General features: G+C 35.8%; 1 protein-coding gene across 1 annotated transcript in view; it reads left to right on the top strand.

The window, feature by feature from the left end:
• Positions 1-365: 365 nt before the first annotated feature.
• Positions 366-25,523, top strand: part of MARCHF1 (membrane associated ring-CH-type finger 1) — a gene marked incomplete at its 5' end in the record, with an annotated part of 98,992 nt that continues 73,834 nt past the window's right edge. Inside the window, one exon of the mRNA XM_082315471.1 lies at positions 366-467. Coding sequence (XP_082171597.1) covers positions 366-467 — 102 coding nt within the window. The remainder of the gene's footprint in view (positions 468-25,523) is intronic.

The raw sequence follows: 25,523 nt of genomic DNA, 5'->3' as shown, positions 1-25,523 counted from the left end.
TTATTTTGTAATAAAATTCCTTTAAAATAACACTTTCTTAAATTAAAATGACAACTTGAGAAAGATTTAACATGGGGAGAAGGCACGGAATTTGCTGACACTGAAATAGTATTAATGCATGTAAGGTGTACTGAAAGTGCATAGTTCTTTTCTAGCCTGCATGGCGTAACCCTTTGGAGGATTTTAAATAAAGATGTTATTCTAAAAATATGTTTATTAGCTTGTTTAGGTATAACTTAATAAGCTGTTTTTAAAGGCATGCATCCAGAGACATGCACACAATAAATTCAAAGTGTCAATGTTTCAGGGAATCTAAATTATTTTCAGAATTTCAGAAATTGAGAAGGGATAAGTGGAAGGAGAAAATGTTGGGCTGGTGCCAAGCGATAGCTCGTAACCCTCACAGACTTCCAAACAGCACAAGAACACCCGAGGTCTCAGGTGATGCTTCACATAACTCTACTTTGGTGAGTGAAAAGTTGCATTTCATGATGGTGGCATGCTCAGATGACCTTCAGAGGTGTTAAATTTATTTTAAAAACCATAGTGTTTGCCATTGATTGCATTGCCTCAGTGTGTGGAAACCCTTTGACATTACAGCTATTTACTCTTTCCATTTGCTATTTTTTAATCTTTTATGTTATGCATGGTCCATTCTCACTTGCATGATATGTCTATAAATCAGTATTGATGTTTTGTGAATGGTAAAGTCTTTAAGCAGGAAATGTCCTAATATGGATTACTTACATTCTTTGTGATCTTAATCAATGCAATGGCATTTGATCCCTGATGAATACAGCTGGACGTTATCTAAAGGTACCTTGTTTGCTCTTTGCTCCTGCCTGTAACAGGAATAAAGTATAGTATGTCTGCACTCGTGTTGGAGAGATGGATTTTAAGATTATCTTCATATATTTAACATGATGCCACAAGAGATGGTTGAGTTTTTGCATGTGAAGCTATTGATAGGCAATGTAAACTTGACAATTTACATAGTGGCGTTATCATGAATTGTATGAAGTTGGATAAAGTGATTCATTGACAAGAATTTTAATCTTGCAGTTTTTGCTCATTCAAATAAATCCATTTACATCAGTAGACCTCCCCAGGTGAGTAAGAACTGATACTTGAATGTAAAAGCTTCAGACTGCCCCGCACGTAAGAACAAAAATTGTCTTATATACTTGTTTTTCTTCAACTGTATTGACATTTTCATACTCCAGCAAAACTGATTATTTGAAACATATTCAGTTAAATATGCCTGGTCCAATTTGATTATTAAGTTTAAAATAGGTACAACATTTTCCTATCCTAAGAAACATGAGGTATCAGGAGGTACTGCCCTCCAGTTGTTGAAACGTGGACCTGATGACATCTAATAGAAAGGTGAATAAGTGTTTATAACCACTGATGAAATGAGGTATTCCAAGGAGTGTGAAAAGAGTTATAAATGAAGAGGCAGTCATCTGTTTCAAAGTTGTTGAAGTTCTGGTGGAAAAAAGCCCCTACTTAATGTGGCAAAATTATCTTGTTCAATGGTAGATTATATAGAACATAAGTTTCTGCTAAGGAAGAGAAAACAAAAAGGCAGCACTAAAAATTGCAAATTTTATAGTTTACTTAATATCCTAGATTATTATTATAGCTCACTTTCATCTGGAATTCTTTTCTTTCAGAGAAATAAAAGGAAATTAAAAACCAATGAGTCATGAAACAACAAATTTCAAGTATATTATCCCCGTATTTAATTACTCTTACTGTTGCTGTTTTCTTTTTTAAGTTTAATTGCTATTAATGTTTAGGTATTGCTAGTAATAGGTGATAGCTATTAAGGAATTTAGATAGGAAAAAATTTGCATATTTTTATTTCTGCTAGTCAACATTTAATTCAGTTTGATATTCCAAAGATAAGCATTCCAATCTACCAGATGGGATTTAGACATGAAGAACTGGGAATACAGTTCATAACAGTTGAATCAGTAGAGTTAGCATGTGTTAACCTTGTTAATATTAAAACTTGTTCAAAAATAAATTTGTGTGAAACTGTACAGACTGCTGCTTAGTTGATGAAGTGTGTAAGAAAGCCAAGGATATAAACAGCTAGGGAAGATACCATGTGTCCTTTAATGTTGTGACTGGCTATAGAATAATAATCTTCACTATAGGAAATAAAGCAGTAATCTCTCTTGAGGCCTGTCAAGCTTTTCTCTTCATTTTCTTTGCTTCCTTCTCAACCATTACTCTTTCTATCCCTTACTTCTGAAGTAAATGACATTCAGTATAAGCTTTTACTGGCAGTGTCTTTCCAACTTGTGGTCTGTAGGCTGAAAAACCTTATTTTCCTTATGAACATTTTAAAACTGAAATCTTGTTTCAAATCAGTTTTGATTTTGTTTAGTAGTCTTAGCCTTTCAATGTTGAAAAATTTTCTATCTGGTCTTGAGTGAAGATACAGACTTTACCACTGGAAAATGAAACATAATGAAACAGCAGAAAATAAAGAATATAATAAATTATTTGTTGTAAGTGTGCAAAGCCACTTCTGATGACCTATTCAAGTCCCTTCTTTCTGAATTAATGTTCATTTCTCAGTGCATTACAGCTCCTCCATGGACCTGGTTCCCTTAGTGGGGGTTTATTTGGTCTGTCTTTGCTTCCTTAGACTGTAGGTGGCCAGTCTGATTTTGGTGGGAAGCAAACTGGAGTGTACGCTGCATCTTTTTTTCACCTCTGCTGTACACCTTCTGTGTACGCTTCTAATTCCGCAGAATGTCTTCTGTATTTCAGAACTTCAGCTAAGGCTTTTCCAAATAAACTTTTCTTTCCCTTTAAAAATGAACACCCAAAGCAGTCATTTCACAATGCCACTTTCCCAAAGGAGAATGATCTGAAAATTGCAAGCAAGTCTTATTAATTTTTATGAAAAGAAATATTTTTCTCTCTTAGTGAAAGGAAGAAGGAAGCTTGTGGAGTAGGAAGCAGGTTATGATCATTAAAAAATTGCTTTTTTCATTAAGCAAGTAAATGGAATGCTTAACAGCAGTGCAGGAAAAAATAAAAAAGAAATTAGCTCATGAAAACACTGAAATAAATTTAAAGAGTTTAATAAAATCAGTTATACTGTTTCATTTTATTTGATGTTAAGATGTTCTAGCTTCACTCAAATAAATTCTGAAATATTTCAGCAAAACACAGCTAAATATTCTTGGAAACATTTTTCCATTATTATTTTCAACTTAATTATAATATTATCCCCATGCTTTATCACCTCAGTCTACTGTATCTGAAGATTAAAGCCTTTTTGTTCAATTTTAGGTGGAACTCTAACTTCTTGGTTCTGAGCATACCTCAAATTTTGAGTCATTCTATAATCAAAGGAGGTATAACTTCTCTAAAAAATATTGTTTAATATTACAATTTGTTGGATTTGGGGGTTTGTATTGATAATTTTAGATTCAAAGGGAGTAAACTTTTTTTTTTTTTAATACTCAAAACAATTTCATATAGTTCATTAACATGGTGTAGTGGGACATAAAGCTGAAATTTGCTTCTGTGATAGCTAGAAATCATTATCTATTTTTCAAGCTGAATTTATTATCAGTTTCTGCTTGTTTGTCCTGTATACATTGTTTTTAAACTTTAAAGGTTCATCCTTCCTAATGTTCATCATGAGCTTTATTTTGAGAGACCTGTAATATAGCTTTTCAACTTTACTTTCCCTTTTCATAATAGTTTCCATGTTGCCATGGGTATCTTAAAAGGTCTTGTCTGTTCCTGCTCCAGTATGAACATGAGTGACCAGTTGTACACAGTATTCCAGATCAAGCTTTCTGTTCCTAGCACTTGTGACACTAATTATTCTCTATCCAGTAACACATTTATCATACTGCGTAGATTTAGAATCACTTTAATGATATATTTTTCGTAGCTAACTATTATTTTAGTTTTGAGACCAAGCCTAGACTATGTTAAGTTTTGATCAGTACATGAAGACTGTATCAATTCAAATTATTATTGCTCCTCTATTCTTTTCCATTCACTGTTTTTTATATTTGTTTAGCAAAAAGACTTTTTCCTATTTAACTTGCTTTTTTGAAAGTTTGATTCTGGTGGGTCGTGTCCTCCCCGGTAATTCTTACTTGTTTTCATTACTTTCTAGTATGTTTCTTTGCTTTTCTATTTCATGTAGGCTTCATCTACTATATTTATCTCTTCTGAAGTAGGTATTCATTCAGACAAATCTGAAGGTGTTCAGATTATTCTGTACAGGTTTTTTTCATTTCTTAAATGCCAATTCATATCTTCTTCCTTTTTCCCTTTCTCTGATTTTTGCTAAAGTTGGGGAAAGAATAGTAATGTTTTCCTCCTTGATTGAAAAGAATCCAGATCTTGAAAGCTCATAATTCTATGCAATAGTATTTGCAGTTTTTTGTCTTCTGAAAGGATAATGGATATAATTGAAAATGTACAATTTTAAATTCTTTCTTCATGAGTCACTTATCTCCGTACAGACAGTATCTATTTATACTGTGATTCTGTAAGCATATGTATGTATGGTTAGTTCAAATTAGTTTGATGGGAATACATAAGTATGCATTAACATTGATTAAGCAATTTGACTAAAACAGATCTGTGTCTGCCTATCTCTGCTCAGTGCCTAGTGCTTCTTGGGGTCCTAATTCAGAACATGAGCATTATCCCAATATATGTTCTTAATGGTTATGTACAGCCTGTTCTGCATAGGGTATGGACTGGTCCTTGGTTCAGTACATCATGTTAAACACAGGAAGGTAATGGGACATGAGCACATACTTAATGCTGAATTGTAGTCATTAGTACATACTACTTTTCCATGTTGTATTCCCTACTAGAATTATGGGTGAATATATGTGGAAGTATAGTCATGTGAGTAACTAGGTAATTTATGTTTGTATATGCAAATGAAATTTGGAAATCATGGCAAATAATCAAGCATCTAATTTAACTCTAGGGAAGGATTTTTTTATATGCAAGCAAATGATACCATCTGCTGCTCTAAGAGAAAGTAAAATGTTTATGAATTATCTGTTTGACATAAGCAGATCCCAGGTTGCCACATCTGATCTACACATGTTGACTGAGCAAGTTAATAGTAGTCAATGGTCATTCCAAAATATAATTAAACAAATAATGGAAAGTGGTTTTGTCGTGGTTTAACCCCAGCAGGCAGCTTAGCCCCACACAGCCACTCACTCACTCACTGCCCCTCTGTGGGATGGGGGAGAGAATCAGAGGGGAAAAGTGAGAAAAATCATGCGTTGAGATAATGGCAGTTTAATAGGTAAAGCAAAAGCCATGCACGCAAGCAAAACAAAACAAGGAATTCATTCACTACTTCCCATCGGCAGGCAGGTGTTCAGCCACCTCCAGGAAAGCAGGGCTCCATCACGCATAATGGTTACTTGGGAAGACAAATGCCATAATTCCAAATGTCTCACTTTCCTCCTTCTTCCCCCCAGCTTTTATTGCTGAGCATGACGTCATATGGTATGGAATGCCCCTTTGGCCAGTTGGGGTCAGCTGTCCTGGCTGTGTCCCTTCCCAGCTTCTTGTGCACCCCAGCCTGCTCGCTGGTGGGGTGGGGTGAGAAGCAGAAAAGGCCTTGACTCTGTGTAAGTGCTGCTCAGCAATAACTAGAACATCCCTGTGTTATCAACACTGTTTTCATCACAAATCCAAAACATAGCACTATACAAGCTAGTGTGAAGAAAATTAGCTCTATCCCAGCCAAAACCAGTACAGCTTTTCTTCCAATGATAAACTGAGATCTGTGGTTTAGCTGTAAGTTCTGCTAACTATATGGAAGTTCTGAATAGTTTAGGAATGATTTATCACTAGATGATCTTTAAAGGTCCCATCCAACCCCAGCCATTCCATGACGCTATGGTCTTTATCTGAAACCCAAAATTTAAGTCCAGAACAAGAAATCTCTTGATTTGAGCTTGAAATATTTGGCTCCCTGATTTTCATCAAGGGAGTGTAATTCCTTGCTGAAAATCCTGTGAAATAGAATCCCCCTAGGTTTCCCTTAACAGTGCAAGCCTTGTATTGTTAATCTGACAGGGGTTGAGGGGAAGTTTAAGATCTGTATTTTAATTTGTTGGAAGAAAATTGTGTAGTTTAATACTCCAAAACTCGATGTGAGAAAAGAGTAATTATTTAAGAATATGGAGTTGGTTTCATCTGAATTATCTTCTTGTTTGCATAACTATTAAGTAGACACATTAATTAGGCTGCAGAACTAGCTAGGAAATCCACAATACTATACCTGCAAAATTGTCTATGGACACTGCTTTTGGAAATCTAGTAGTAACTTTAATATAGTAGCCAAACAATGTGTGTATGTGGATCAAACTGTGGAAGAGAGAGATTCTACAGAGAAATGTAATTTCAAAAGAGGCAGAATTATTCACCCAGTATAATACATTATATGCTGTTTGAACCTTCTCTTAGTCTGTACTTCTAGAAGAATAAAAATACAGCTGGCTGCATCACGTTTAATTATGCATTGAAAAAAGGAACTATTGGGAATATAACCTTTTGTGGGTCAGGTGTACTGCTCCTGGCTTCTGTGTCAGGTAGCTTATTGAATAATATATGAGGTCTGAATAAATTTTTGGGGTGAGAGGGGGTCCTAAACACCTTATGTTCTCTGGTGCTACGGGTTTGTATTTCAGCTGGGCTGATTCCCTCTGTTCCTCTGGTGCTGAGAAGTTGTATTCTAAGTGACTGCCTGGGTTTTTCTGTTTACTTCTCATAGACATAATGAAACTTCTGCAGCATTTCAGTTAAAGCCAACATTTGTTCTGATATTCTTGTTGCCATTGTTCATTGTACTTTTCGGTTCACCTCACCTGTTTTTCTTTCCTCAGATGCTCTAAGGCATTTTGAGAAGAAATTCAATTAGATGAATGTTCATTTTTAGCATTTTATATCAGGGTACTTTCTAGCTTTTTATTTAACAAGTATCTGTTAATGTTAAGCTATGGAAACTTTTCCTTGTGGTGTAGATGTTCCACATTGGGCTCATCCTTATGCACGATGCTGCATGCTCCCCTGCAGGGAAATTGTTTTAACTATTTATTGCTTTCTAATTTACAAGGTCAGCCTAAGCTGTCAGTGGCCTCGGTAGCCATGCCGCCCCAGGCCAATCTTATTGATTTTCCTTGTATTTAAAGGCAATTAGCAGCTGTTACCTGGGTTACCATCACCTTCTGGCTTCTCACCACAAATGTTTTATAAGGATGTAAAGTTGTTAACAGTTCATTTGTGCTTCTTTTCTGTGCATATGTAAATCATTGGAGGAGGGCAGATGTAGGCCAAAGCTTTTGGGTAAGTCTCCCCCAGTGCTCAGTTTCTCCCTCAGTGCATACCAGCATCATTTAATAATTTAAGAGCAGGGTAGATGTGGTCAAATTTTTACTTATTTCACCAGTGATTTCAGTTAGGCTTCCCCTGAGACAGGCTGCATATGACAGTCCTCACTTAAATCATTTTCATTTCACTTGTGAAAAGGGTGACATATTTCCTGACCAAAAATGGAAACCATACAGAAAATTACTATTACTTTGCAAATTTCTTTTTTTTTTTTTTAAGTTCTTAAAAGTAATGTTTTATTTAGCTTTATAACTTACATTATATTTATGTTTTCTAGTGTTAGGTGTCCAGATTACAGATACTTTTATCAGTGGAGTTTGCAAGAAATTATTTTCTGTAGATCAAATTACTATAAGAAGACACTGGCAATAAATATTTGTTAAATATCCATGTAACTGTTGGAATAGATTGTATTCAGTCCTTTATTCTTTCCTCCAAATATTTCATGCACCTTGTTTCTCATAGCAACACGTGTTCACAAGATTGGTTCAAATCTAATATAAATTATTCATAATTTGTTTCTTTGTTGTATACTTGAAGCTGTCTCATTAGTCTGTTTCACTTAGGAAAAAGGGGCAGCTTTTAAGTGTAGAATTTAAAATGTGTTAACTTTTTTTTAGTTCTGGAGAAAAGGGTTATATCTCAATATATTAGACTTGTTCACATAACTTTTGACTGAAAGCTCAAGAATTATTTTTCTAGCAATTTGTAATATGTCCATAAAAATCTTAGATTTAGCTTAAAGTGTGTAAAGCTCCAGGTTATATGATGTAGGGTTACAGATAGTGAAGCAAGGCGGGGATTACCAGATCACCATTCAGTTTCTATCTGGAAAATGAGTTCTACAAAATGAGAAAATCAGACAGGGCCAAGTAATTAACCTAAGTTTTTGATAGGGTGAAATGGGTTATTCTCATTTTAGCTCAGTGTAGCCTTCAGTCCTATCATTAACTGAACACCTACACTGTAATGGGGAAGCCAAGATGACAGGAAGCATCAAAGAAATGTCTCTGCTCATTCGGTTATTGTCAGAGTAGTACCAGCAAGGAAAGCTATGAAAGCACATCATGTTAAAAAAAAAAATAAAATAAAAAAAAAAAAGGGAAGAAGAAGGACAAAAAAAGTAGTGGTAGAAGATGATTCTGCAATTTTATCTTGTAAAACATCTCATGGTACGACTAAATGTTTAAGTGAAATTGCAAGTTTACATAGTACTCCCATTCCTGAGGATCCATATTTTTTGCATGGTATTTTGCAGTACCATACTACTTGAATTACAAGATCTAGAACCAGTTTTAGGATAAGCTCACTACTGTGCTGACTGCCATGGTCTGTGCAACTCAGTCCTGTAAACTGAAATGTGTATGCTTAATTTGCTTGGAGTCTATACTGATACCATTTGCATGCTTAGAGTGAAATATGTGCATATAAGTTTGTACAGCAGCAGTTTAGAGCTTTGACAGAAAAGGGTAAGAATCAGGATTTCCCTGTATATATATGTTTATTTCAACCCTGCTAGTTTAAATTGTACCTAATCACATAAGTTTGTGCAGTTTCTGCAACAGGATTCATTCTCGCTGTTAAGTGGTTTACATAGTAATTATTACTGCAAAATATGCTCCAAAATACTCCCAAAAAATATTCTGAAGAGGAAAACGGGGTTGTACGTGCATGCATAGAAGACATTTCCTGCATTCGTATTAGTACATAAGTTTTGCTACAGACAGGGGTGTAAGAAGAAGAAACTACACGGAGTAACTAGTTTACAACTAGTACACTACATGGAGCTGTATGTCTCCCTAGATACATCCCTGATGTATTCTTCTGCTACGCTATCCTCAGTAAGAGTCTTCTGAATGCTGCAAATGATTTGGTGTTGGTTTTGTGGCATAGGAGGCTATGCAGTGCAATATATCTCTGTGGCTAGCTGTTCTTCTGGCGCGATGGTGGGTCGATGTGTTGTGGAGCCATTTCAGCCCACATTCAGCACCATGTTCCACCCAACCTGTGGGCTGGTTTTCCTGCAGCATAATGAGTCTGCACGTATCACAACTGTCTTGTGAACACCTAACTTGTATGGAGACAGTTTGAGTCCTCATTGTGGTTCTCCGTTGTTCTTCCTTTTATCTAACAGAGACATGGTGTAGCACAGAAGCTTAAGTGGGGCCTCTTGAAATCTTCAGCGTGTATGAGTTTCCCTTTTTATAAGATTTTGATGGAGCCCTAAGCTAGGAGAAGGTCTGGGGGAGAAATCAGATCTTCAAAAAAAAAGTTAACTTTTGTAAGTGGATTCTTCCAAAAATACTCTGTGGGAAGATTCTGAAATTTAATGTTATCACCCTGTTTTCCAGTTGGCAGTGTCACTGAATACTTGCCACTGCAACTGCAATTGTGGTGTCCCCTTTACAACAAAGAACAGCAACAGTAAGTGCTGGAGTGATGAACCTCAGCAACAAAAGGTTCATAATTATTGTGTAGGTTAAAGCACTGACTTGCATTGTATGTAACTTCCATATAACTTTGTGAAAGTCACTTCTGCTTTGTGACTTCAGCCTCATTAATGTGAACTAATGATAACATTCAGGATAAAATTTCACTTAAAATTGTAAGGTGCTTACATCCTGTAGAGACAAAGGGGTTAGACCTATCCTGGTTGATAGTGGAAGCATTAAATAAATTTGGATAATTAATACAAAGGAGGAAAAAATATGGCAGAAGACCTAGTGGCTTTCTAGAGATGAATCAACAGATAGGCTGAGGTTTAGTGTTCATTCCACAGGAAATGGAGATAACAGCATGAACCAGGTGCCCTACTGCAGTTTCAGAGGTGCCGTTTCAAATCTTGGTCTGGATTTGTAGGAAATGCCAGTCCTATCAATTTAATTAAAAATGGGTACATGGTTGAAGGTGGCCATATGTGGAGCTGACCATATCACTTCTGTCATCTCTGCTGACTGTGAAAGAAAACTGCCTATGACCTCGTTAGGCTAATTACATCTGTGGTTAATCTTTTATTCCCTCCCCCTTGTCCTTTCATAAAGTATGAGATGGGAGTAATAGGATGAGATTAAGAAGGGGAAATTTAGACTGAAGGTGAAGAACATACTGGTGACAATGAAATGTCTTAGGCTGCTATATGATTTTATATTGAGGATTACAGTAACACCTTGTCGGTGACCCTTGAAATTTGGAATGGAAGCACTTGCACATGATATTTGAATTAGCTTTTTTCCTGCCTCTGATTTTCAGTGCATGTAGGTTTTTTTCCTATTTCTAAAAGAAATACCTCCTAGCTTTTCTTGCCCTGGTAATCTTTTTGTAAAATCAATGATACAAAAGGTACAACTTCTGTACCAGATCAGTCGAATGACTGTGATTTGTCTAATCATTGAGCATTTTTTGAATAGAAGTGTTTAGATTTCATCCTTTGTGAAGATCTGCTTTGTGGTAAAGTGTCTGCTTTCTATTTCTATGCCTCATATTTAAATTTTTTCTCTTTTTCAGTCTGCACTGACCTCAATAATATTTACTTGTTAACTGTGTAGGTTGTAATTTATATAACTGAGTTATTGTTTTTCATAAGGCATTGCAAATAGAATCCTATGTTTGGCCCAGCTTACATTAAGAAGAAAGGCACCAAATGTAGTCATGGTTTTAGCATTTTTATACCCAAAAGTTAAACACTGGTTCTCTTTCATGATGGATGAGGGGGAAAAATAGTGTCTTTGTTTCTGTGACCTTTTTTCTTTTCTGTTGTTTTGGAGGAACAGAATTTTATGATGTACTGCATAACCATGATCTGACAGAAAAAGAGGAAAAGCATGAAAAAAAATGATTTCATAGGTGTTTCAATATTACAAAGAGGAGGTCTTGTTTTCCATTTATTTTCGACTTATGCAGAAATGATACACTTAAATTTTGAGAGCTGTTATTTTTAGCTTTAATATGGTATTTATTTCATGTACAAGAATTATGTTTTAAGTTGCATTGAGGTATGCTCACGTGTGTTGTCTACATTGTTATTTTTCAGGCTGTAAGTGCATTGTTTTAACAATACATAAAGATGATCCTAAACATATCTTGAGTTTTATTACTAAATTGGAATGCTGCTGTGAGAGAGAAGAAAGGTGGACTTTCCTGATCTCTCCAGATCCTGACTAACCTCATCTCCTTCTATGACAAGGTGACCCGCTTAGTGGATGAGGGAAAGGCTGTGGATGTTGTCTACCTGGACTTTAGTAAGGCTTTTGACACCGTTTCCTACAACATTCTCCTGCAGAAGCTGGCTGCTCGTAGCTTGGATGAGTGTATGCTTCACTGGGTAAAAAACTGGCTGGGTGGCTGAGCCCAAAGAGTTGTGGTAAATGGAGTTAAATCCAGTTGGCAGCCAGTCACAAGTGGTGTTCCCCATGGCTCAGTATTGGGGCCAGTCCTGTTTAATATCTTTATCAACGATCGGGATAAGGAGTTCGAGTGCACCCTCAGTAAGTCTGCAGATGACACCAAGTTGGGCAGGAGTGTTGATCTGCTGGAGGGTAGGAAGGCTCTACAGAGGGATTTGGACAGGCTGGATCGATTGGCCGAGGCCAACTGTATGAGGTTCAACAAGGCTAAGTGCCGGGTCCTGCACTTGGGTCACAACACCACCATGTGACTCTACAGGCTTGGGGAGGAGTGGCTGGAGAGCTGCCTGGCTGAAAAGGACCTGGGGGTGCTGGTCAACAGCTGGCTGAATATGAGCCAGCAGTGTGCTCAGGTGGCCAAGAAGGCCAATAGCATCCTGGCTTGTATCAGGAATAGTGTGGCCAGCAGGACCACAGGCCAGGAGGTGCCCCTGTACTCGGCATTGGTGAGGCTGCACCTCGAGTACTGTGTTCAGTTTTGGGCCCCTCACTACAAGAAGGACATCGAGGTGCTGGAGCATGTCCAAAGAAGGGCAACAAATAAGTCTAGAGCACAAGTCTTATGAGGAGAGGCTGAGGGAGCTGGGGTGATTTAGTCTGGAGAAGAGGAGGCTGAGGGGAGACCTTATTGCTCTCTACAGCTGCCTGAAAGGAGGTTGTAGCGAGGTGGAGGTCAGTCTCTTCTCCCAAGTAACATGTGATTGGATGAAAGGAAATGGCCTCAAGTTGTGCCAGGGCAGGTTTAGGTTGGATACTAGGAAAAACTTCACCGAGAAGGTGGTCAGGCATTGGCACAGGCTGCCCAGGGAAGTGGTTGAGTCTCCATCCCTGGAGGTATTTAAAGAACGGATAGATGTGGTGCTCGAGGACATGGTATAGTGAAGACTTGGCAGTGATAGGTTAACGGTTGGACTCGATGATCTTAAAGGTCTTTTCCAACCTAGACAATTCTATGATTCTATGAAAGATTTTCATCTCACATAGATGTTTCTGTTTTTTTCATTTGAAGGACATAGAAGATTGTATTAATTCAATGTAATCCCATTTTACTCTTCCTGGGTATAATTTGTCTCCTCACAGTGTCTTGAGGTCCCAGGCAAGAATCAGTACTCTGTTGTGGTGCTATCTTTAATGTTAATCAGTTCATAATTAGCTTTTTCAATATAACCATTGGAAGAAATATATAAGGGAAATGTGTAAATAAAGGGAAAAGGTGTATTGTGGAAGAAAAAGTGATTGTAGAAAAAGCTCATTTACTGATTAGGCCATTAATTTGAACTTGTGGTTTTCCTAGACAAAGAAACCCCCCAAAACAAACAAACAAAAGAAAAATCTTCAAACCTGAAGTAGCTGCATACTCGCTGCTTCTTGTGTTTCACAGAGAAACTGTTGAGTACAGGCTCTGCCTAGTGTAAGTTTGAGGGTAGGCAGAATAAATTTATCTGTAATGAAATTTATAGTAATGAGATCATTGAACCAGGAGGCATGTTGATGTTGGTCCATCCAATGGACTCAAACTCACTGTAGATGAAGACCCCAGAGGCAGTACAGATGATTCTCAGGGCTCTCAAAGTGCTCTGTTGATAATCTGGAATTGTGGTGCATCAAAACCACGTAGTCAGACTTCGTGTTTAGTGGGGAAATATAATTTTACCTATTCAGATTTAGGCACATACTCTTCTTGGTAAGTGACACTAATTTAGACTACAGTATTTCCTGATGCTGAAACAATTGAATTTTTTTTTTTTTTTTTAATTAGGGAAACCCGAGTTTATTTAATCATGTTTGATGTTTGTTTTCTCTGGGTAGTATTATTTCAGAATGTGCTAATTGCTTCTGGTAATCTTTGTAATCCATAAATATTAATGCTCATGAAATGTTACTAACAGCTGATAAAAATGAAATGCAGAAAAATGAGGAATTCAATTAATCAATTTAAACTGATTTTATAACTGCATAGATAATTACTAAATTGTCAAAACATCAATAATGATACCTGTTGAACTGCAGTAGTATGAGATAGTTTGAATTTTTTTATACAGACTAAGTATGATTTCCCTTCAGTTTCTTTGCTGTTGTGGGTTAAGGCCTTTTTATTTAAAACTGAGATTACAAAATCCTGAAGATGTCCACTTGTCAATAGCCAAGATACACATGTCATTTTTAAAGAGGTCCTAATCTCCCAGTAACTTTAAAAGGCTAATGATGCTCCCTATCTCTGAAAATTCCGTTCTGTAGTCAAAAGAGGTGTTTTCAAAAATGTGAACCTAAAATTTGCTTTTAAATCATTATTTTGGTATTTCAATAAAAATGTGCTGACTTTCAGAAGAACCAATTGAAATTATATGCTTAGAATAGCTGAAGTGATACTTCTCAGGGTTTGGTGACTTATCAAAGTGTGATTTTTAAGTGCAATGTATATTTAGATAGCATCAAAAAATCTGCCATTACTGAAACCTTGCAGTACTCTAGGTTGTACACTGTCAGAAATTGTTTGAAATAATGAGAGGATGATTCAGGCAGAACTTTTTTTTTCATTATGTTTAATTCTCCATAGAGGGGAGAAAAAATGAAATGAGGAAGAGAATGGAGAAAAAAAATAGGAAAAAGTAAATTTTGTATAAATATAGATGTCAGCTCCACTTTGATTGGTATCTTGTACAAATACGAGTTAACTTGTTCTCAAAAAAAAAAAAATGTTCATTTTCTTCCAAATACTTTTGTTTTCCATATTCACAGTTCACCTTGACTTATGTATTGAGCAGTATTGATGGGTGATAGCATCTGCAAAACTGAATATTCACTATGTTGACACTTCCAACTAAATGCATTTTTTGAAGTGGTGTTTGGGTAGCTACCTTTAGCATGCAAGTATGTTTAAAACACACTGTAAAAAAAACTGTAGACATCCATCATTAATTTGCTGGGTTTGAAGATCTATTCTAAGGAAATTTTGCATTTTTACACGCACCATCATTGACAGGAACCACAAATAGTCATCTTACTTCTGATTTCTGTACTTTAATTATAGGATTATTCATTTTTCCTGCTCAATCTGAACATTGATCATATTGTCTTTCTAAACATAGAGAACATACAGTATAGCATAATTACTGTACATGTGTTTCTTGGAAAACCTTTTTCCTGTGGCTCTAAAGAAGTGATTAAAAGGCAAAGTCGTCTGCAAAGTGTAACAGTAAAACTTTGCTTTAATGCTGCAAGTGACCTAAAAGCTTTTTGTTTAACATGTACAAAAAGCTTTCATGTAGTATGTGTCTACACATAGGGTTGAATCAAGAAACGCTAACTCTAGTACCAGTCTTGAAGTATGGTCTGTTTTTCTTTTTAAAAAATCTTTTTAAAGGAGCTTTTTTATTGAGTTCAGACAGGAAAGAATTTCAGCAATATTTAAGAAATCCACTTTCATGACATAAGTAACTCATGTTATTGTCTTCCATTTCTTTGTTCAGATGGTTTTGGTTGTTTTTTTTTTTAGAAGGAGGAAACAAAGTAAAGCCCTACATTCTTAACCCATTGCAGCATCACACTGCTGCTCCACAGTGTCCTTTTCTGTCACTGAACTGTGGAAAATACCATGACTTCAAATTGTGTGGAGCTGCAGAGGGAAAGACTTTTATTATGGCTGTTCTGCATACTGCCAGGAATACACTACCTTGAATTTACACTGGTGCAAAGATCCCATCTGCCACTCACAATTTCTTTGGAATTAGTTAATAACCCAGAGGTTAGGTGTAGGTAGGGTTTTTTGCACCTCAGTATTTAGCATTTGAAGAACCATTTGCAAAGAGATAGCTTTTTAATAATATGTGGATTACAGTAACGTGAGTTAACGCCGTGGTCAGTTGGTGCCTGTCATGGAAAATGCGTTGCTTATCAGCTTCTCAGATGCATGAGATGTGCAATTAGCTTAGTAATTTTGTATATTTATTCTCAATTCAAAGCATTTAGTAAAGCAATTGGTTTCTTGCAGATAAAAAAAAAAAGAATTGAAAGCAATTTATTTTTGTACATGAGAAAATTCAATATGCTTTGGTTATCTATGCATTTAGTTTATTTTTGGGATGTAATTAACTGCATAAAGGCCAGTCAGAATGGGATCTGTTTGTGCCTATATATGTATCAGTGCATTCAGAAGTGACTATGAAATTGTCTGCATAAAAAAGTATATTTGGGACCAGAATGTACTTTAATTAAAAAAAAAAAAAAATCTCTACAAGCAAAGAGCCTCTTTTGGTTTTCAGAAATTTTAGTCATCTAGAGGTCTAGTCATATTATTAGGAATTTTGCTTCTAGGGGCCATTGTCTGGGGGTTTTGTGTTCTATTTTTCATTTTATTATTGCATGATACAGGCAAACTCTTTCTTTACCAAAATATGCATAAAGGTGGAAGAATATTTGAGAATTTTGCTTTCTATTAGGTCATAGGGGATCAGACCTAGTTCACTAGTGATTTTTTTAAATTCAAAGTAATATAGTGGGATGAATGTGACATAACTTCTGTGCTTTTTGTTCTAAATTGAAAGACTAGAAACCTGGTATTTGCATTTTCCTGATTATAAGCTTGTATTTTGCTTTAATACAGATTACCTCCTTCATGAAATAAACTAAAAAGCATTCTGGCAAGCTTGCAGACTCGCAGCATGGCTCTCTAAGGAAAAGTAAATATAATTTCTAACAATCAGTTAGAACTTCCTTAAAAAGTTCATATATTCACTATTTCCCACCATTATTTAATTAAAGTAATGCACTTTTGAGCTTTTTTATGCATTTTTATATTAGGTGCATTTTAAAACCTAAGACAAATGGAATAGACTCCATTGGATAAACTCCCGTTGTGGATTTTTTTATAATAATATGTAAAATGTATTTGTTTTCATTCCATATTGCTAAGAATGTAGCAAGACAGCTCTGTAATACAGCTTAGTAGCTCCTCTTTTTCCCTGCAGACAGTGTAGTGTCTAATTTGATGCACAGCATTTTATTTTTTTCCCGATAACTACAACAGCTTACCTACCAAATAACATCTGTGTGGCCACAAAATTCTAAATGGTGGTGTAGGCATTCTTGCTCAAACAAGCTGACCACTTCTTTTAGAGCTTTCTGTACACTATCATGCTCTCCGGTTTAATGCTTGGACGTTGAATCTCTGCCAGACTTTGTAAGGAGGTCTGGGAACTATGAAATCTCTGATTTCATGATGTCACATTTCATGATATATTTTTCTGCTTTTTCTGTCTGATTACACGTTCTAGGTAGAAGATAAGTTTTATAAATAAAAAAAAAAAAAAAAAGAGATAAGAAAACCTGAGACTCAGTAACTTGTGATACACAAGAATAGTGTAAAGATTTTTTTTTTTTTTTTTTTTTTTTTAGTTATGCAGAAATTTTCAGAAACCATTCAATTGCCTTGAACTGGTTGCAGCTGCCAGAAAATGTAACTACTTCAAGATTTATTAGCTGATTGTTTACATTAATCATCTGATGCATAGAACATCTGAAGCTGCTTCAAGGACTACATTATTATTGTTTTTATTCTTTACATAAAAGCAAATAATTAGACCATTTGCATTATTATTTCAATAATATTCAATTTTTAAATACCTTGGGAAAGGATTAATATTTACATTTCAGACATGAGAATTAAACTATTGTAAAGGTTTCTGTATCATAATAAAGAATGAGGAGAGAAAATACTTTTTTTTTTTCCTAAATGGGGAGTGTGTGGGCAATCAGCTATGGGAAATTGAAAACAATTATATTCACTCCTTTCCCCTTCAACGCCAATACTAAATGAAGTCCAAGACTAAGAAATCCCAGCTTTTTAAATGCATTCTTTAGAAAGCTGAGGGTGAAGATTGAATGTATTTCAGTGCATTTAACCTGTAGGTTATCTTTAAAACCGAATATATATATATATAAAAAAGATTCAGCAGCATGTCTGTGAATAACACGTCTGCTCAAGAAATCTTATTATTGTTCCCTAATAGCCTTCCAGTCACTACCTCTGGCTTGGGATGGCCTGAGATAGTTATATTAATGAAAACAGTGTAGTTGAAACTGCTTTATAATCCTCAGTAAAACCTATGCTGTCAAGAGATTGCTGTGATGAAAGTTTCACAGTCATGAAGCTGGTTTTGACATTCATGCAACTGCTTTTTTTCTTGAAAATGGCCATTTTGGTATCGTGTTCTGTAAGGCTCACCTTTTGAAGACAAAATGAATTTGCTTTGTTTTATAAGAAAATCCTTTGTTTTTTAATAAGTGAAAGTCCAGTGATTGTGGAGTTCCTTTGCTTAGAAAAGATTTTTTTTTTAATTTAATTTAAAAAATTCAGGTTTATTTTAAGATTTTAAGTTTTCAGAATGGTTCTAGGTTCTTGTTTTAAATAGTAAAAACTAAAACCTTTTATTACTTTTCAGACTTGAAAATCACAGCCAGATTATATATATGCTATAGTGTTCTTACTGTTTTCTTCCATTTCCCGTAGTGTAATACATTTGCAGGTGTACACATCTGTCACCCCCACTTCTAAAGGTCTTATCAGTTAGGAGGGAAGTATTGTAGGATTTGGTCTTTCAAATTTCAAAGCCTCAGTAATGGTCAGCATAGGTGTCTTGGTTTTTTGGTGGTTGGTTTGTTTTTTTGTTTTTTGGGGGGTTTTTTTGAGAAGGATTTTCAACACAGTTTTCTAGTATTTTTACCTTGTCAACTATATATAAATTTTAAATGTTTTTCAACTCACAGATATGCTGTTTTTAAGGGGAATAAATTTTTAAATGACCCTCACTTGTAATCAAAGCTTAAATACTACACATTAGGAAGATTTTTGTTCTGATTTGCAAAATCTTGCCTAATTTTCAGATTAGAATAGGTTTGGGCAAAACAAGTATGTACAAAAATCAGCTGTAGAAGGTTCAGTGATTAAAGATTCATGGGTGATTTTGATGGTGCACCCAACTCTTCTTTCTTATCTGAGTAGTCTTGGTTGCGAGAGGATTAGTTGCGTGGTAATCATACTAATTAATACTTAGAGAGCTAAGATGAGAAATATAACCAAATGCATGTATTATGGTGCTATTAAAGAGCATCTTTTTCAATGGACAGGATAACTAAACACGTTCATAAGCATATTCCTTAGTGATGTTTTATAGACAGTGTGTCTCTAAAATACATATGCACGTGTGAGTTGAGGGATGAGAAAAGCTAAATATGTTTGGACCTACGTGAAGTGTTTTTGCTGTGTTTTTTAACTCCTTTTCCCTATTCCATTTATCTCACTCCACAGAGTAGCAATGAGCACATTAACAAAGAAAATTAATCCTTTATCATTATATTGCCATGAGCTGTGATCTTGTCAGATCTTGTAAGATAAGCAAACCTGGGCCTAATCAGTATTTAGAGATCAACAAGGGACAAAAAAAAGTAGGTCTGCAAAACAGATATAGCTCTTTTCTTGTTAAGATTTCATTTATTTTTTCCAGCAGATGCTATTCTTGTAGGTTTTTAATTTGTCTTTTTCAGGAGCATTGTTTTGAAAATGCAAATCAAGAAACCTCACCATTCATCACTGAATTCTTGGACACACAGCAGTTATAGCATTAATTTTCTTGTTCTCATGTTGGATAGTGGATATAGCTTTTACATAAACACTTAAGAGTATAGAATATTACCTAGCATGCAAATATGTTTGTAATTCAAATTAAGTTTACTTCTTGCTATAGCTACAAATGGAATGTCTTTATATGAGGCTGAGTATTATATAAAACTAAGCCATAAACTATATTTTTGGTGTTAAAGGATGCTGTAATATGACTAAGGTTGCTATTATTCACTGTATTCCTAAAATTGAAATATTATGCTGCTCTTGGAGTTGTTTTTCTGTTTTGTCAAAGTGTTGAACAAGAAGAAAGCAATAAGGAAATTCAAGCCTGAGAGCTTTATATCTTTGTCCACTTAAAAAAGATGAACATAAAAATGGTTCCCAAAGCCAGATTCATCCAAAATCCAATAATCTGGGTGGTTACCAAAGGATTCATCTAGTCCAACCTCATGTCTCCTTCAAAAACAACGGATGCCTGTAGAAGAATACAAATATCAATATTTTTGCGACATGCTTCTCAAATCTGAAGACATATGCAGTCACAGGTCCTCCTCATCCATATGGGATAACATAGGGTATTTAACAGCCCTTGATAAAAGTTTTTTCTTTTATAAATTTCTCCAGTTGCATGCCTTTTAATATCCATTGAACATTAAATTTTAACATTGACCAATTTCTCTGGCAGAGTTCCAATGTTTAATTACTTGATTGTGTGAAGAACTACAGCTTGTTGTTATTATTATTGAAATCCCTAGGCTCTTACTTAAATGCATATTGAAATAAGTTATCAGATCTGATATGGATTCTTTAGAAAGAGTGCCCTTTATGCCTCCTTCATAGTCCAAATTTAAAAATTGGAAGAGTCCCTGAGGGCCTAGCATGTGTTTGCTGTTTCTGAACAACTTTGAGGCTACTGTGTGAATTTTGCAAAGGAAAAAAATCATTATCACTTATTGATACTGTCACCAACGTTATGCCTTCTGAACCTTTGACAGTCACAATTAAAGAAATTAAACTAGGTGCTTTAAAACACCTGTTCTTGTAGGAGGTCTAAAGAACATGAAATACCTTCAAAAGCATATCAAGCAGAGTGCTACACCTAACTTCAGGTTTCCCTGCAGTGGATTCCCAAATAACCAGAGCAGGAGGAAATCTGTCAGCCCGTTCACGGGCGCTGAAAATTCAGTTGATGGAAGAGTAGAAGGCAGCATTAACTGTTCCATTTTGGCAGATCCCACTGTTCTCCACAGTCTTGGTGCTGTACCTAGTCACTTCAGAAATGAGAGGCAAGAACATGGCGATGAGCAGTCAGAATGCTCATCTGGGATTCCCATCCAGGCATGTGCGCGTTCAACTTTCAGCTTCGTAGAGGTTGCTCTTGTGTCGCTTCCACTGTTGTTTGCAAGGGTAGAAAAGAACAGCAGCTTTTCCTGGGCTGCTGACTTGATGGTTGAGGTGTTTGAGGAAAGGACTGGAAGTTCAATGTAAATAAAAATTGCTGACTTTAGTATAGACATAAAAAAGGATTTTATTTTTTTTATGTGAAAGTACTGAATGTGTTTGGGGGATGGTTTCAGATTAAAATTTAACCAAGATTTTTTTTTTTATTGAGGATGCTTAGGCAGAAAGGTTCTTGGAATCAGGGTAGAGTCTCTGGAGGAGTGGGTTGTTCTATACCAAGACAGAAAGAAGTTCAGTTCATAATTTTGTACCCAGGTTAGTTCTTTAGGTACTTGGCAGTAGAGTTTCTCTCATCAGGCATGAGCAAAGGTGAAATTGAAAGGTTCATGTTTCTACCTGAAGACAGATCTTCCATGATTTCCAAATTTGGAGCTATATTTGTATGAAAAGCGTTGATAAGACAGATGCCCTCTTGTTGTTTCTCTAAATTCAGCAGAGCAGAATGATCATACGTGTTTCAAAAGTAATTGATGTGCCTCATGTAACCTGATTTTGGGATGCCTCAGCATTATATAATTTTTACAGTGCACTAGATTCTTTGGCATTGCATGATACACTTAGCTAAAAGTCAAATTTCGATTTTGGTATGGGGCAGAATTCGGCCCGTAGTTCATGCAGACCCTCTGCGATATCTAAGCACTGTAACACTTGCTAGGAATTTGGCTTTCTGCTTTAACTCCCAAAGTCTGATCTAAATCTTACCCTCAGTTTCATTTCAAAGTAGTTATTTTTCTGCCTGACATATTTACATGGGAAGTAGTCTTTCATCTGTCTTCATGAATTATGCAGACAGCCGAGTTATCATACAAAGGTGGAAAAGGCTTTATGTTCAAAGGCTTTACTGGAGTCACATACTATCATTGGAAGCTCTCTCACTGGAAAATAATAATTAAAATTTTTGATGTGATTTTAATGTGATGAAAAGCTAAAAGGGTGGAGATCAATACGTGCAGCTGTGGAATGGGAAAGGGCTGAATGCAGGCTGTATAGGAAAGCAGAAGAGAGTATTGTCAGACTAGTCCTGAAGCTAGGACTGCAGGTGACCTGTTTTTAGTTTACACTCTTTAACTTATTTATCCCTCACTTGGAGGGATGATGTTTATTTTTTTGGCTAGAAGTGCATAGGCAATGAATATACTGTCACAGAGCAGAGTTTTTGTACAATTCCATATTTTATGTTATTTTTTGTGCCTGTTCTTAATTGTGCAGTCCTTTAACTAGTATACTTGCATTTAGAAGCACATTTTTTATTTATGCCTTCTATTAGTTGTGTGAATATTTAATTATATCTTTTTGGTATCTTGTAACAGCAGCCTCGGAGTATTTTAAAGTAAGATTTCTAAGTGGGATCATACATCTTTAGAAATGAGATGCTTGGGTTTTGTCAGAGAATCTTCAAGCGTTTTTGAAACATTCAGCCTGTTTTAGAAACAGCTTGCGGCTTTATATATTAGGAAGAAAGTTAAATGTGCTTTTTGCTGTTCTCTGTCACACAGGCATTAGGATGTATAAATGCAGCATTTTCAACCAGTTATCTAGTTAATAGTTTACAGTTGGCAATAAACTGTATTTTTTTAATAATTTTGTAAGTACTTAGTAATTTCTTGTTCTGTTGTATGCATACTATGCTGAAGTATGTTAGGTTTCATCAGTTTCCAAGTTAAGATGTCAAGGTTCTTGTTAACCATAATACTAATTTTATCAGGTACTCAGTAAGCTATTAGATTATAAAAGAATATTAACTCCAGTAATTTAGTGAGTCAAAAAAAAGACATTCAGTTCCTGTTAAATTGCTAAATATGAACATATACTGGGTAGTTTGTATATATGAATATGTCAGCACTGCAGTATAAGTAAAGCTACTTCCAGCTGTATGATTAATTACTTTCTACTTAAGGTCATGTAATACTTTAGTAATTTAAAAATAACACCATAACTAAACTATTTCGGTATATATTACTTTTCTTTATGATTTCCCTTTTCTAATACTCAAGTATTTGAAAATAAACTGAGATACAAATTTTACATTGCTTACAACTAATGGGAAATTTACAAGTCTCCCATGGCACCAGCAAGAGCATCTGTGTTCCCAAATTTATCCATAAAAATAATAAATAATTTTGCCATATTATACCCTACTTTTTTAAGCTCAGTCAGCACAGGAAGTTGCAGAGTGATTCAAGTACGTGGAATTTTTGAAGAAGCAAAATGAGCTTTTTACAACACAGGTAAACTAATATTAAAAATCAACTTTTAAAATTATTTTTCTTATTTTAGTAGCTCTAAGCATGCCCAGGCTGTTTGGCTAGGGTTTAGGGTATGTGCAGGGGTTTTGTTTTTTTTTTTTTCTTAAACAGATTTTGACTTAAAAATAGATCTGAGAGTTTTCATGGCACGCTCATGTTCCATGCTTCTGACAATAGGCAGGCACAGGACTCATAATGAACATTGGTGGTAGCATTCACTAGGAGCATGAGCATATCATCAGGCACTTTCTATTAATTCTTGTATTTCCAGTATTACAATGACTTCATTACAATTACGTGGCTATATAGCCATGCCCACATAGCAGGATTCAATTTACTAGTGAAATAAATGAAACCAAAATGATAGGCAATTCAGATCATTCAAGCTGAGGCTTTACACTGAATGTGTAGATTTGCATTAAAGCTTTTGATGTTGTTACCAAATTGAATGGGAATTTTAGATGTTATTTTCTCTATTGTAAATCAAGTCTGAATGAACCACCAGTGGCACCATTGCATTTGGTTGATAACAGTAAGCAGAATGCTGAGCATAGAGAGGAGATAATACACTAATGTACAAATCTTCACGTGTCCTGCATCATAACAAGCCAGTACATATCAGCAGAGCCAGTCCCAGTGTTGCAGATGTGTAACCAAGATTCTCTTAAAAAAGATGAAAACGTGTTTTCTCCCTGCCTGTTCATTGGTAACCAAGGGAAGACATATGATCAAACCAGAACACGTTCCTTTCAGGTGCTGCCTCTTGTCCTGGTTTCAGCTGGAATAGAGTTAATTTTCTTCTTAATAGTTGGTATAGTGCTGTGTTTTGGATTTAGGATGAGAATAATGTTGATAACACACTGACGTTTTGGTTCTTGCTGAGTAGAGTTTACACCAGTCAAGGACTTTTCAGCTTCCCATGCTCTGCCAGGTGCATAAGAAGCTGGGAGGGAGCACGGCTGGGAAAGCTGACCCAGACTGGCCAAAGGGCTATGCCATACCGTATGATATCATGCTCAGTCTATAAAGCTGGGGGAAGAAGAAGGAAGGGGGGGACATTCGGAGTTATGGCGTTTGTCTTCCCAAGTAACTGTTATGTGTGATGGAGCCCTGCTTTCGTGAGGATGGCTGAACACCTGCCTGCCGATGGGAAATAGTGAATGAATTCCTTGCTTTGCTTTGCTTGCGCATGCAGCTTTTGCTTTATCTATTAAACTGTCTTTATCTCAAGCCATGAGTTTTCTCACTTTTACTCTTCCGATTCTCTCCCCCATCCCACCAGGGGGGAGTGAGCGAGTGGCTGTGTGGGGCTTAGTTGCCGGCTGAGGTTAAACCACGACAGTCCTGCAGCCTTTCTGGGTTTCCTTCATTTAGGGAAAACTAAAACATGGTTTTCTTCAACTTTTTACCTTACCGTATGCTGTAAAGTCATCATGGTCTCATGTCAGCAGCAGGCAGTCAAAACCATGAAATTACCTGAACTTGGTTATTTGTCTGAGACTGTAGTTTTGGTATTCTGCTAGGCTAAAGGAGTGCCATGATGCTTAGGCCACTGGGCATGGTTTGATTTGGAAGGTAAAATTTACTTTGCCGGTTATCACGTTGCCCTGCTGTCACAAATTAAGTGTGTTTCTCACTTCATTTCTGCTTTAGGTTGGGTGAATCAGTTCTAACAGTATGGCAGAGTTCTGTTTTGTTTTTAATTGGGTGCTCATCATTGCACCCAAATCAAACAAGGAAATCCAATGCTATATCCTATTACCAAAGCTGAATAGAATAAACAGAGAATAGAGTTTAGATGTTCACCAGTATCCTAAGATTCAGGTTTTATGGTATAGCTTGCAACTTAGATGTGTTTTATAGTAACATACTAGTGAAATGCACAGTGTTACAAAATCAAATCAGATGTATATTGGTGTTTGCAATATTTTAGAAATTTGAATATAAATGAAGCTTAGGCAATAAGATTGTGAAAGTGGTACAGATTTTGGAATAGTTTGTGTTGTCTGTAATTTCATGTCAACTGAACAGACAGTTGTGGAATCATCTGTGCAATACAGAAATGCTGTGGGGGGAGAAGAAACCTTTTCCCATGAATAAAACACATCTTTTTATTAATGAATGACTGTTGTCTAGTGAAGTCTCCATTACAGGCTTTTTACTGCCTAGTTTCTCCCATAGGTTGAAGTAAAAATAGTGCTCCTTCAAAGTTTTATAGTAATACCAAGATGTAAATTTCACAAAAACAATGGGGAGTCAGTCCAGTTTGTCATATTTACTCAAATGGTGGTATTTAAAAACAAGCAGTCCAGAATTCAGTTTATTTTTATACATTTTAATATTAACTACTTAGAGTAAGATTTGAATAACAGAATT

The sequence above is a fragment of the Platalea leucorodia genome, assembly GCF_965183815.1.
Source record: "Platalea leucorodia genome assembly, chromosome: 6".
Lineage (NCBI taxonomy): Eukaryota > Metazoa > Chordata > Aves > Pelecaniformes > Threskiornithidae > Platalea > Platalea leucorodia.
This window is presented reverse-complemented; position numbering and strand designations above follow the sequence as displayed.